This window comes from Lontra canadensis, unplaced genomic scaffold (assembly GCF_010015895.1).
Source record: "Lontra canadensis isolate GAN:19392208 unplaced genomic scaffold, GSC_riverotter_1.0 scaffold203, whole genome shotgun sequence".
In the NCBI taxonomy this organism is placed as follows: Eukaryota; Metazoa; Chordata; class Mammalia; order Carnivora; family Mustelidae; genus Lontra; species Lontra canadensis.
This window is the reverse complement of record NW_022631197.1, coordinates 907,639-922,996: the sequence shown is the minus strand read 5'-3', so window position 1 is coordinate 922,996 and position 15,358 is coordinate 907,639. Positions and strand designations below refer to the sequence as shown.

Here is a 15,358-nt window from a genome sequence, read left to right as displayed (position 1 = left end):
AGGAAAATGAGAGAAGGAAGGAATAAAGGATCAACAAAAAGAAAACAATTAACAAAATGATAATAATAATTCCTTACCTATCTATAATTACTTCATATTTAAATAAACTTAATACTCCAATCAAAAGACACAGAGTGCCTGAATGGATTAAAAACAAGATCCAACAATATGCTGCCTATCAAAGAATCACTTTAGTTTGAGGAACACATAGAGCCTGAAAGTGAAGGAATGATAAATGACTACATTAAGAAAGTAGAGAAATCTCAAACAACTAACTTAAAATACTTAAAATAAACTTAAAATACTACAAGAGGTAAGGGTGAAAAAAAGAACAAACTAAGCTCGAAGTTAGCAAAGAAAATAAGAAAGATTAGAGCAGAAATAAAATAAATAGAGACTAGAAAGACAACAGGAAAAAAATCAATGAAATTGAGTTTTTTTTTTTTTAAAGATAAACACAATTGTCATATCTTTAGCTAGATTAACCAAGGGGGAAAAAAGAGAAAGGACTCAATAAAAGAATTATAAATGAAAGAGATGCTGGTGATTTTTAGCAAACATTTAAAGAATTAATGCCAGTCCTTCTCAAACTCTTCCAAAAAACTGAAGAGGAGGGAACACTCCCAAACTCATTTTTTGAGGCTAGCATTACCCTGATACCAAAGCCAGATAAGGACACTATAAGAAAAGAAAATTATAGGCCAATATCCTTGGTCAATATAGGTGCAAAAATTATCAACAAGTTACTAGCAAGCTCAATTCAACAGTAAATTGAATAGATTATAAGCCATGATCAAGTTGCATTTTTCCCTGAGTCGTTAAGAATGGTTTAACATATGCAGATCAATAAAAATCATTCTGTGAATGAAGGAAAAAATCCCGTGATCCTCCCAACAGAGGCAGGAAAAGCATTTGGCAAAATTCAACTCTTTCATGATAAAAACTTTCAACAAATTGGGTATAGAAGGAACATAAAATAAAGGCCATATATGACAAGTCCACAGGTAACATTTTACTCAATGGTGAAAAGCTAAATGCTTTTTCTCTAAAATCACAAACAAGACAAGTATGCCTACTCTCATCACTTTTGTTCAACACAGTACTGAAAGTCCTAGCTAGAAGAGTTAGTCAAGAAAAAGAAAAGAAAATGCATCCAAATAAGAAAGAAAGAAGGAAAATTTTCTCTGTTTGCAGTTGACATGGTGTTATATATAGAAAATCCTAAAGACTCCACTAAAAAACTTCTAGAATTAATAAATGAATTTATTCATTATTCATTCAATAAGGTTCCAGGATACAAATTAATATACAAAAATCAGTTGCATTCCTATACACTAACAATGAACTATCTGAAAAATAACTAAAGAAAACAAAACAATCTCCTTTACAATATATCAAAAGTAAAATGTATAGGAATAATTATTCAAGTGGGTGAAGGATCTGTACACTGAAAACTATAAGATTTCAATGAAAATTGAAGAAGACAAATAAATAGAAATATATCCCATGTTCATGGAGTAGAATAATTAATATTCTTAAAATGACTACACTGCTCAAAGCCTCAATAGATTCAGTATAGTTCCTATCAAAATTCCAATGTCATTTTTCACAGATAGAGAAAAAAAAAATCCTACAATTTGTATAAAACCATAAGAAACCCCAAATAGATAAAGCAATCTTGAGTAAGAAGAATGAAGCTGTAGGTATTACAATTCATGACTTCATATTTTATACTACAGAGCTATAGAAATCAAAACAGTATGGTAATGGCATGAAAACAGACACATAAATCAATGGAATAGAATTAGAAAGCACAGAAATAAACTCATGCATATATGGTTAACAATATTTGATAAAGGAAATCAAGAATACTCAGTGGAGAAATGATAGTCTTCAATAAAGTTTTGGGAAAACTGGTTATTCACATGGAGAAGAGTAAAATTGCATCCATGTCTTCCACCACTCATAAAATTTAGCTTGAAATGGGTTAAACATTTAATTGTAAGATTTGAAGTTGGAAAAGTCCTAGAAGAAAACTTAAGGGGAAAGCTCCTGAACATTGGTCTTGGCAGCAGCTTTTATACATAAAGCCAAAAGCACAAGCTATAAAAGCAAAAATTTAAAAGTCGAGTATACTTTTTCTTTTTTTCTTTTTAAAGATTTTATTTATTTATTTGACAGATAGAGATCACAAGTAGGCAGAGAGGCAGGCAGAGAGAGAAGAGGAAGCAGGCTCTCTGCTGAGCAGAAAGCCCTATGTGGGGCTCGATCCCAGGACCCTGGGATCATGACCTGGGCTGAAGGCAGAGGCTTTAACCCACTGAGCCACCCAGGCACCCCGTCAAGTATACTTCAAACTAAAAAGTTCTGCACAGCAAAAGAAATAATCAACAAAATGAAAAGACAACCTATGGAATGAGAAAAATGTTTGCAAACCATATAACTGAGAAAGAGTTAATACCCAAAATAGAAGGAGCTCATACAACTCAATAGCATAAAAAAAAAATAATGTGATTAAAATGGAGAGATGACCTGAACAGACATCTTTACAAAAAAAGATGTACAAATGGAAAAAGGGTACATGAAAAGATGTTCAGTGTTACTAATCATCAGGGAAATGCAAACAAAAACCACAATGAAATATTACCTCACACCTGCTAGAATGGCTGTTGTCAAAACACAAGAGTGATAATAAGTGTTGATGAGAATGTGAAGAAAAGGGAGCCCTTTTACATTGTCGGTGGGAAGTCAACTGGTACAGCCACTATGCAATTAAAACAACAGTGACATATCATTATAAAACTACAAGAATGATTAAAATTACTCATTGCTGGTGTGAAAGTAAAATTGAATACTCTAAAAATGGCTTAGCAGTTCCTTTTAAAACTAAGAATGGCCTTAGTATTACAACCCAGCAAATGCATTCTTAGGCATTTATCCCAGAGAGATGAAAACGTATGTTCACACAAAAGGGCACGCATCCATGTTTGTAGTACTGTTATTCATGATACTTAAAACCTGAAACAAACCAAATGTCCTTCAATGATTACTGATAGTTATTAATGAATGGTTAATTATAGTACATCCATATCATGGAATAACACTCAGAAATAAAAATTAATAAACTTGTTTATTGTGCATATCAATTCAACTTTAAGGATCTCGAGGAAATTATGCTGAATGTAAAAGTCAATTTCAAAAGAAGATATATTGTATAATCCCTGTTATATGATAACATTGTGAAATAACATAATAGTAGAAATGGAGAATAGAATAGTTGTTGCCATTGCTGAGGTACAGAGCAAGGAAGTGGATGGGTCTGACTCTAAGGTGATAGCAAGAGGGTGTCTTGTGATAATGGTGCAGTTAAGTATCTACACATGTGTAAGATTGTGTAGAGCTACACACACACTGCTTGTGAACTGGTGAATATAAATAAATTCTACAAATCACTAGTGTCAGTTTCCTAGTTTTGATATTACACTAACAGTTTTGCATGAGGCAAGCTGGGTAAAGGGTACATGAGTCTTTTTGTACATATCTTTGCAACTTCCTGTGAATTTATAGTTGTTTCAAAATAAAAGTTTCTTTAAAAATGGTAAATAAATAAGAAATAATAAGGAGAAAATATTTAAAGCATCCTTAGAAAAATTCAGATTTAAAAAAAATGTGGCTGAATTCTTAAAAATAATAATGGAAACAAAAGAAAACTTTTGGGAAGAAAGTAATCCCAATACATGGTAAGATAGAGTGAAAATACCTTCAGGTCTAAAAAAAAGAAAAAAAAAAACCAAAAACCCGATTGCTGTACAAAACACAGAATTTGTCACTACTAAAATAAAAGGTATTCCGTATGCTGCTGAGTATAATCCCAGATGGATGGTAGGAGATGAAGGAAGAAATAGAGCAGTAAGAATAGTAAATATGTAGCATACATAGAAATGTATGCTAATGCCAGATGTGATAAGTGGAATCAAAGTATTCTAAGTTCCTTGCAAAATCTGAGACGAGAGAAAAGGACCAATGAATACTTAATGTACATAAGTCAGTATTAATTTTTAATCTCTGAATAACCACTAAAAGAATATTAGAAGTGTATATGACTTCCAGACTAACAGAGGGAAAAGTAGAATAAATTTCAGTGCAAAGAAGCAGGAAAATGAACAGTTTTGACAAAATAAATAGAAAAGTTGTTGATACGAGAAGAATTTTTCCACAAGCTATCAGAATTTACTGTATGGCTATAGTCATTAAGATATTGTTAACGATGGTGTAAGATTGGCAGATAGATTAATGAAAGAGAACATAGATTCTAGAAATAGGCCCATGTGTCTATGGCCACTTGATTTTATGACTTCATGGTGCATGCAATCAGAATAAATACTTACTATGTAGCAGTGTTCACCTATGATAGTCCAATATATCCATCACCAATTTGAAGCTATACTTTCCATAGAGACAGAAATGTGTACATCCTTTTCTTAGATCATTATTAGTTCTAAGAGAAGTGCTGAGCATGCACTGTGAAATTTCCTCATTATTCTGTCATGCTGAGCACCTTTAGTGTTTTAGTTATTTAGTGTTTAGTTAGTATTTAGTTAACTAGTATTTAGTGTTTATTTAGTGTTTTATTTATTCTCTACAAATGATAAAAGTCTAAAATTAATTCATATCAAATGAGAGACATCCTTCTTCTTATGGTGATTTCTAGATACATCCTCTACTTTCATCATGGGTTGATTTAATTAATTTCTTTGAGTTTTGAAGTGCTTCACTATTTCTTCTAAGTTTCACCTATATTTTACTCCTACAATGGTATTTTCAAGTAAGACTCCGGAAATTCCTACTTAATGCCAGATAAGTTGTTTTGATAGACTTTTATGTTGAACAATATAATTCCCTAACTGAAAGTACTTTCATAGGGTATGTTAATATTTTCCACTGGGGACCTTGACAATGTAATTATAAGCTTGTACTTTTATATGAAGATTTTCTCAAAGTGGGTACTAAATATTCAATAATTTAATCTGAAAAGACATTTCTGTATTGGAGGAAAGTTTAGTAGGCATTAGATAAATATGATATCACTTGTCATCATTCAGTAGTTCTGCTGGTTAGATTTACCTATTATTTGCCTATATTACTAAAAGCAGGGAAGATTCAGGGTGACTGACTAAGCTTTAGAGTTAGACTTAGCTTTAGATTTAGAAACATTAATTTTAATTGTGGTAATTTCATTATTCCTAGTTTTCGTTATAAAACAACTTAGTTTTTGCTTTCCCTAGATTGTCTAGATTATATTCCATAATATGCAACAGGGCTAATTAGATGCCTTTTCTCATTATAAATGAGGATTATAATCCTAATTTTATATTAGATTATATTTGAAAAGGGCAAAGAGCCTTTCAGAATAGGAGTGCAAATTTTCTTTTCCTTAGGCCTGTATTGTTGTGAGTGGGTGTGTGACTGTGATGGTTTTCATTGATGGGTTGTTGGTGAGGGGCAGGTAATCAGAAGTAAGCAAGGATTTGACAAGCACATACTAGTTGGGTTGTGCATTTTGTATGCAAGCCTACAGTGAATGATTAAATCTAGATAAAATACTTGACACTTGTGCATATTGGGTTCAATAAATAACATATTTTAATTATTGCTATTCATTTTGCTCTGTTTTCTTTTGAGATCAGTGTTCCAATGAAATCCTCAGTTTTGACTGGGAATGAGGGAAGTGAGCTTAGGGCAGACATGGGCATGGTTCTGAGGTGGAGGAAGGTTGAACAACCAGCAGATAATTTGAGTTCTTTGAATAGAGGACAGAGAAACATCCAAACAGATGTCTGTCCCCTTCTCACATGTGCATGGAAACCTGGAGAGAAAAGAAAGCATGGGTTCTGGTGTGTGTAGAAACCAAGTGGAATTCGATGAACTGGGAATGGTGACATCAATTTAAAATAATGCTTTTTCAGGGGTGCCTGGGTGGCTCAGTTGGTTAAGATCTGATTCCTAGTTTTAGCTCAGGCCATGATCTCATGGTCCTTAGATTGAGCACCATGTGGGACTCTCTGCTGAGCATGGAGTTGGCTTGTGATTCTTTCTTTCCCTCTCCCTCCCCCTCTCCTGCTCTCTCTCTCAAATAAATAAATAAATAAATAAATCTTAAAAAAAAATGTTTCAGAAAAAGGTGTTTCTGGGACAACTGAATTTTAAGTAGATTTCTCTCATATATTTGTTGATAACCTAATGTCCATTACCTGCCTATTTAAGATACATAGTTGGGAGGTGAGGGTAGGGTAGGCATTCAGAAGGTTGAAATTTCAAATGCAAATTTTTAAGAGACCTAATTAAAAACAGAAAATTGAAACGTGCAGATTTACAATTAATTCAGTGATTCAATTTTAATACAGTTTTGAACTAAAATAACATTCTACAGATGATAATGTGTCATATGCAATTAGTTTTTAAGGTAATTATGGGTGTCGAGTAAAAAAAAATACCTGATTGACACCACCTGCATTATTGAATATAATTGTCCTACATGTTTATTGATTTAACAAAAAGACTACAAAGTCCCGAGATTTTAGAACTGGCTTTAATTTTGTTTCTTGATAACTTTCTCCTGAGGTTAAAAGGAACAAAAGTTATTACTTACCTCTTAGGGTAATGAAGTACAAAGTAGCTTACTCCCAATGAAGTAATTAGGAAATTAATTTGGGGGCAGAATGCCATGCTGTCTGTATGCTGTGGGACCCAGAACAAGGGTTCTTAACCTGGAAAGTTGGAGAGTCAGGGTCACCCTATTGGTGAGTAAATACCAGGAATGTTATATAAAATTTGGTGTTTGTGTGTATACTTGTGATTTTTCTGTTTGTTTTTTTAAATTAAGGAGTCCCTTAGCTTTCATTAAATGAAATGACCACTTATTAAAGTAATTTCTACTCTTGACTGATTACTCATTCCAGTTTTGATAATGACTCTATGATGAGCTATATCCTCACTCATGGTTTTGCTTTTATGTAGCGGACATTAAGTTGTATTTTGAGACACTCATCATTGTTATTTAATTAGTATCCATTCTCCAGCTCATTAATTGTTGCAATGTTACATATAGTACTTGGCTGTCTATTATTAGATATAATAGCCCCAAATTCCATTAGTCTTTACATGTTGTATAATACAAATCTGGATTCAGTAATTACTTAATAGCCCTTTAAATTGTTTTTCAAAAATTTTTAGAAGGATGTTATCTTCATATGTGTATTTTTAAAATTAATATATTTGAATTGGTACCAGTAACAAAATTATAATTAACAAGGAAACAGATATTAATGCAGGGGACTATTTCAATATATAGTATGTTCATGAAGATAAGACGGTAGTTGATAATAAGCTATATTAGGAGGACATCTAATAGTTTTATAACCAGAAAAATAAAGCCAATAAAAAGATGCAGTATGCATAGATAGCATCAAAAAATGCATGCTATAAAATGTGATAAAAATGGTAATGATAGTAGTAGTAATAATAAATATATACATATTATAAATATAAAATATTATTATGTAAATATGTAAAAGTACTAGTAAATGTGAAAATAAAAGCTAAAACTTCTTTTGGGTGGAACATTATGGATTCAGTCAGGAAAACAAACTACTCTATGTATCTGGGTCATATAGAATTTAAAACAAACCAGTTTATATGATGGTAAGTTAGAAGGTGGGGCATTCTGTGCCAGGGAAATGCTGCTGAAGGTTGTGGGGCTGTCACCAAAGGCAGGAGGAGCTGACCCTTAAGGTCTGTGCCTGGAGCACAGAATGAGTGGCTCTCAGATGCTTGTCTGGAAGCTGATGCCCTTCTCCAGTACCTTTGTAGAGCTCCTCCCACAGCTATGCCAGTCTGCACTGCTTTTCACAGATCTGCTGGGAAATTGCAGTGAATTTCTCATCGGCCCTCACATCTGCTTGCAGTTAACTCTGTGGAGAGCTTCTTCTGCCTCTCTCTGCTCTTTCCAAGTCTCTCTGAATTCCTCACACTAGGAAACTCTAACCCAGATCACACAAAGGAAGTTTTGGGAAACATTTCCCAGTCTTAGGAGGAAATGTAGACAACTTATTACAGTAGGCCACATATATCCCAAGGACTTTATGAATGCTTTGCAATCATTTTATTTAATTCTCCTGGCAACTCTATGATGTAGGTAGTATCATTCACATTTAGTAGATGGAGGTATTGAATATTAAAGTGATTGTCTTGCCCAAAGTCTTAGAGCTAGTAAGTGGAAGATGATTTTAGAAAGTGTCACTCTGATTTTAAAGCTTTGGTGTCTAATCACTACCTTATCCTGGTGTCTTCTATTGCATTTCATTTACATTAGTAATACTATTATTATTAGTTAAGTATGAATTAAATCCTCCATTGGTGCCAGTTGTTAATATATTTTGTTTGTGGGGCTCCTGGGTGGCTCAGTGGGTTAAAACCTCTGCCCTCAGCTCGGATCATGATCCCAGGGTCCTGGGATCGAGCCCCACATCGGGCTCTCTGCTCCAAGGGGAGCCTGCTTTCTCCTCTCTGCCTGCCTCTCTGCCTACTTGTGATCTCTGTCAAATAAATAAATAAAATCTTAAATATAATATATATATATTTAAGTTGCAAACAAATATATATATATATTTGTTTGCAATTTTAATGCCCCAAATCTAACTAAGCTTGTAAGTGTAAATCAATCACACTAAAATCAATACCTGCATTTTAATTTTTTTTAAATTTTTTATAAACATATAATGTACTTTTATCCCCAGGGGTACAGATCTGTGAATCACCAGGTTTACACACTTCATAGCACTCACCATAGCCCAACCCTCCCCAATGTCCATAACCCCACCTTCCTCTCCCGACCCCTCTCCCCCCAGCAACCCTCAGTTTGTTTTGTGAGATTAAGAGTCTCTTATGGTCTGTCTCCCTCCTGATCCCATCTTGTTTCATTTATTCTTTTCCTCCCCCCAAACTTCCCACATTGCATCTCCACTTCCTCATATCAGGGAGATCCTATGATAGTTGTCTTTCTCTGATTGACTTATTTTGCAAGGCATAATATCCTCTAGTTCCATCCACATCGTCGCAAATGGCAAGATTTCATTTCTTTTGATGGCTGCATAGTATTCCATTGTATATATATACCACCTCTTCTTTATCCATTCATCTGTTGATGGATGTCTAGGTTCTTTCCATAGTTTGGCTATTGTGGACATTGCTGCTATAAACATTTGGGTGTATGTGCCCCTTCAGATCACTACGTTTGTATCTTTAGGGTAAATACCCAGTAGTGCAATTGCTGGGTCATAGTGTAGCTCTATTTTCAACATTTTGAGGAACCTCCATGCTGTTTTCCAGAGTGACTGCACCAGCTTGCATTCCCACCAACAGTGTAGGAGGGTTCCCCTTTCTCTGCATCCTCGCCAGCATCTGTCATTTCCTGACTTTTTAATTTTAGCCATTATGACGTGTGAGGTGGTATCTCATTGTGGTTTTGATTTGTATTTCCCTGATGCTGAGTGATGTGGAGCACTTTTTCATGTGTCTGTTGGCCATCTGGATGTCTTCTTTGCAGAAATGTCTGTTCATGTCCTCTGCCCATTTCTTGATTGGATTATTTGTTCTTTGGGTGTTAAGTTTGCTAAGCTCTTTATAGATTTTGTTTACTGTATAGATTTTGATATGTCGTTTGCAAGTATCTTCTCCCATTTTGTCAGTACTACCTGCATTTTATCAGTCCCTGAGTCCTTAGCCTAAAATTTCCACCAGTGTTTTTTGTTCCAGGGCAGGAGTGCTATTATCACTCCCATCGTTTCAGTTTTTATGTGCCCACAGCCAACATCTCCCAGGGATCCTTGGTTAATGGAAGACTTGAATGTCACTGAAGCAGCAGATGAGGAGGGCGCTCCCACACTATGGGCCTGATTCCTGGCTGAGAAGGGGGCAGTTAAGGCCATTAGTAGAAGAGGCCCAGGTGCGTCCTCTCCAAATCTTGCCCTAGCACAGGGCAGCCACTGAGCTGCTGGCCTGAGTTTTGGGGAGGGCTTTTGTCATTGAGCTGGAAGGCGGGGTCCAGTGCCTGGTCCTCAGAGCTGGGGAACAACTCCACACGGTGGTTCCAGCATCCCCTTTGGGTCTGAGGCTGGAGTCTTGCGTGGTAAGTTGGGAGGAGCAGGAGTGTGTGTATGGCAAAGCGCAGGACTCCAGAGGCACAGGGAAACCCTGATACACTTCATCTAGTTCCGGGGCCACAGGATTAGGGTGTGTCTTCAGGGTGTGTGCTGGCTCCGGGACTCAGGGGATGTCTACATCCAGGGACAGGTTTCCGCGGAGTCCAACGAGCAGCATCGGCGGCTCTCCTTCAGGACAATTGCGGAGGTAACTGCAACCCGGGTCAGTAAAGGCGTTGCCCAAGGACTCTACTCTCTAGGCGCCTGGGCGCTGTTAGGGCTCCCAGGCAGGCGGGTGGGTACCCCCAAGACGCCAGTCGGTCTGGGATCTCCCGCTAGCGCGTGCGCCTCGGTTTGCGCCTGCGCGGGGCCGCCGTCGCGGCAGAGTGGGAAGGCGCGAGCGTGCTCTGAATCCCACAGCGGTCGGCTGTCGCCGCGGTCTCTCCCAGCAGACGCCCAGCACAGCCCACAGGTGGCCGGTGTAGTGTGGACGGCCAAGCGCAGTGTCTCCATCTTGGTCAAGTTCTAGCACCCAGGGAATTTCACTCACAGCTCTTGCTCTGATGGCAAGGACTGTAGATAAGCTTCCTCGCTCCCCGGAAGTTCAGCCCCCTTACCTGACCCCGGTTTCCTTTCTGGAGTACTTTTTGCCTTATGTGAAGGATCCCTGTGAAACTTTTCTGCATGGGGTTTCTGTCGCCAGCCGACATTCTAGCAACACGATTCTTTCTCATTTCCCCAATCTATCTGTCCTTCAGTGTGTCTCTGTGTATATAAATCTGTGGGGCGGGATCATGGTGGTGGAAATCATCCTTTTTATTGCCAGGAGCATCTTTGCAAGTCTAGGATTTAAATTTTCCCGTCTGAGAAAGAGGTTTCTGTTCAGTTCAAGTCCTCAAAATTATTCACTTCCTAATGCTAGTGGATATTCACTTCCTAATGCTAGTGGGAGTCAGGGTAATTCCTCTTATAAAGACAATAATCTGAAGCTAGATTGTTGTCCAGTCAAGGTACCCAACATACCCTATAGCAAACGTTAACTATTTTCATTTTATTTATGATTGAATTTGTCCTCTGTCGTGAATATATATTCATTAATGGAATGTAAGGATATCCAAAATTAGTAACTAGACTAATATGTTTAAAATTTACCAGTGATTACTTGGTTTATTATGAATGTATGACTAAAGACAATATAGGGACACTTCAGTTTATTTTAAAAGAAAGAAAATACCCACAGAAGCTTTCCATTTAATTTGACAGGTAAAAAGAAGTGCACGAGATCTTTGGAAGTTTCAGAATGGAAATTGCTATGGCTTTAAGCCCTTGTTATCTGAACTGATTTTGCTTTATCTGAGTGCCCAGGCCTTTTGTGACAAGAGTAATCTAGTTGGTTCTTCTATGTCTTTTTCTTTTCTTTTCTTTTTGATAGTGTACAATGAATTTAAATAGAATATAATACATCTTTTCTACAGAAGCAAATCCAAAATGTTTAAATTGCATTCCATTGATGTATAATTGGGGTTTAATTAAACCCTTCATTGCTTTAACCATAGCAGAGGAATGACATTTTTTAGTTATAACTAATAGTTGAAATCTTAAAAAACAGAAATCAAAAAGACCTGTGCCAACTGGTTGTTTGCTTACCTCTTTTTCAGAATATTAAAAACAAGCACATTCGTCCAATAAATACTTTGCCACACAGTGTTTTTGGGGTAGAAATCCTTTGCTCTTTTCATTTCCAACTCGGTGTTCAGTCTGCACATTTGAGATACCTTGAATTATTTTATCCATGTCTCTAAGATCACCTTGGAATCTTGTCATCTATAAGTCCATTTAGCCTCTACTTAGATAAATCCATGTATTTCTAGACTGTTAGAAATATCATGCTTAGTGAAATAAGTCAATCAGAGAAAGACAACTACCATATGATCTCCCTAATATGAGGGAGTGGAGATGCAACATGGGGGGTTAAGGGGGTAGGAGAATATTTAATGAAACAAGATGGGATTGGGAGGGAGACAAACCATAAGTGACGTAATCTCACAAAACAAACTGAGGGTTGCTGGGGGGAGGGGGTTGGGGGGTGGGGTTATGGACATTGGGGAGGGTATGTGCTATAGTGAGTGCTGTGAAGTGTGTAAACCTGGTGATTCACAGACCTGTACCCCTGGGGATAAAAATATATGTTTATAAAAAATAAAAAATTAAAAATTAAAAAAAAATGTCAGCAAATATATCTGAGGTACGACAGCATTTTTTTTTAAGATTTTATTTATTTATTTGACAGACAGAGATCACAAGCAGGCAGAGAGGCAGAGAGAGAGGAGGAAGCAGGCTCCCCATTGAGCAGGGAACCTGATGCGGGGCTTGATCCCGGAACCCTGGGATTGTGACCTGAGCCGAAGGCAGAGGCTTTAACCTACTGAGCCACCCAGGCATCCTGACAGCAGTTTCTTATATAGGAATTTTGAAGAGTGTTTTTTGCTGGGCTAAGAAATCTATGAATGGTTTAATTGTTTATTAGGAGATTAAGGGATTTTAATTAGTAATATTTACCTGGGATCTGTAAACCAAGAATGAATAAATGAATTTCATTACTATCTATGAGCTATAAAGATTTCCAGGCCCTTGGGTGAGAGTTGAGATCAAACCAGGTCAGCCTATGTTCTTAGTGCTGTAGTAGAGGACGAGCAGAGGCACATACAAAAAGATGAGCGGATATTTAATGAGATGATTCTAAGAGTATGGTACTCTGAAGAAATGTTATGATGTTATGAAGAAAATAAGAAAATGAAGTGATAAAGACAAAGATTCGTTAGGGTAAACCTCTCTTAGGAAGGTATCATTAGAGACAAATGATGACAAGCCGGCAATCTGAACATCTGAGAGAGGAGCATTCAAGGCAGAAGAAATACACCACCAACGAATAAAGACAATGGGATGGGGGAATTTCCAATATTCCTTCTGTTAGCACTCCTGATAATCTGATTTTTCTGGCCCTCTCAAGACCATTGCCTCTCACAGAATCTAAACTTAAAATGATAATTGACAGACTAAAATTCTGGGCTAAAGCTAGCAAGGTGAAATGTGATTGATATGAATGTACAATGGTACGTAAAATTTCACAAACTTAGTTACACAGCACAGAGTGATAACCACCTGTCTTGGCAGCTATTCATATGAGAACAAACTGGGGATTCTAACTGACCACAAATTGGAGCTTGCTCTTTGCTGTTCCTGCCTGGAAAAAAACAACATATAGATATTACCCTCAGGCAGCTTTCCGCCCAATTTAAGGTATCATTATAGCTGTCCAAAAATGGAACAGGCTGCTACAGCAGGTTGGGAAATCTTCATTGTTTAACTCATTAAAAAAAGAAGAAGAAGAATGAATACCCATCAGGGCTTTTGGAAAAAGTAAATCCTGTATTGTTTGGAGACTAGTTTAAGTTTAGTTTAATTTTTTGGTTTCTGTGAGTCTGTGGCTTGTTAGTTGTTTCTTTTATGACAATAAACTTTTCTTCATTTTGGGATAGGTTTATATGGTTAAGAAGAAAAAAATGACATTGATATGTAAGGTATATGGTGAAGTTTACCAAAACTTTAGTTTGTAATGGCATTTCTCAAAAATAGTAATCAGGAGTTTAAAATTCTTGGACTATAGTTTTAAAAGAATTTAGAATTAGTTCTAGTATTTCTTTGGCCAAGTAGAATAGTAAAAATAGATATAAGTAAATATAGCTTGGTTTTGCCTGTGTTAGCTGTATAACATAGTTTATGTTTCTGCACTTCACTTTCCTCACAAGGAGGACAGTAACTTATACTTGCCTTAAAAGATTGTTACTAAGATTTAATTATTTGCTGTATGTCAAGCAATTAGAGCAGTGCCTGGCATTAGTAAATGCTATGTAATTGTTCACTATCATTATTATTAAAAGTGAATGTATGCTCTATTCTGCCTTTAGGAATTAATGACCAAATTAATAACTGAAACGCCTGACCAGCCAATCCCATTTCTCATTGACCATCTTCAGTCTAAACAAGGAAACCATGGACAACTTCAAAGAACTTTATCTGGATCTGCAGCTCTCTGGGCAGAAAGTGAAACATCAGGTAAGTGAAAAATATTTTATAGTTGATTTTTATATATTTAATGTAAAAATGTACAAAAGTCTTTCTGATTATAATAAAATAAATGTGGATGGTTATCAAGGGTTTCATGTATTCATTTGCAGCTTCACTCATATGCTAAGGTTTCATTCATGTGTGAAATTTAAGAGAAAAAGCTAATGAGCAAATAAAGAAAGAAAAAATGACAAAGAAGACTTAAATACAGAGAACACACTGATGGTTACCAGAAGGAAGGGAAAAAGGTGGGGGAATTGGGGTAAAATAGACAAGAGAGATCAAAAGCATACTTAGTTTGGTGAGCACTGAGTAATATATAGAATTGTTGAATCATTATATTGTACACCTGAAATTAATAACAACACTGTATGTGAATTACACTTCAAAAAAGAAAAAATTCCAATTTGTCATAAAATACCCTTGATTATGAATATATTGTTGTATAATATGCTATGTATTATGCTTCAAAATATGGAAATCTGTGTGTGTTCAGTTTTAAGATTGAGATTTACATGAAAAGATTTCATTTGGTGTGAATTCAAATTAATTATTCTAAGGTTATTTCTTTTCTTTTCATGAAGAATTTGAATTAAATGCTCATAGCTTATCTATAGAAAGAAAGATAAACAAAAATTTTTAAAAAGTTACCTTTCACTTTTCCCAAACTGATGATGGTTCTCTATTTCCTGTGGTACCTATTTTTATCTTATGTAGTAAGTTTAACTTTAGGAAGATGCGTTTACTCCGGGCATTGGGGAACTAACCTTACTAAGTCTGCAATAGCCTCGTCTCCCCAATAAGCACCGATTAAGATAATTGGGTAGACCCGACGTCAGTCTTTACTTATGAATTGTGTGTCTGACAGCTTTTTTATTCTATATATGGATTTGTTGGTTTGGCACTTACTTCTAAAACCGATTTCCTGTGCCTGTTAAGTCAATAGCCATCTCCTTGCCTAATTCCCCTGGGAATGTGACTGACAGGACTCCATATGTGTTCCCAACATCTGCACTTTTCTTATCCTCCTC

General features: G+C 36.1%; 1 protein-coding gene across 1 annotated transcript in view; it reads left to right on the top strand.

Moving 5' to 3' along the window:
- Positions 1 to 15,358, top strand: part of CUNH8orf34 (chromosome unknown C8orf34 homolog) — a 377,142-nt gene that overhangs the window by 67,203 nt on the left and 294,581 nt on the right. Inside the window, 1 exon segment of the mRNA XM_032848426.1 lies at positions 14,168 to 14,315. Within this exon segment, the coding sequence (XP_032704317.1) occupies positions 14,168 to 14,315 (148 nt within the window).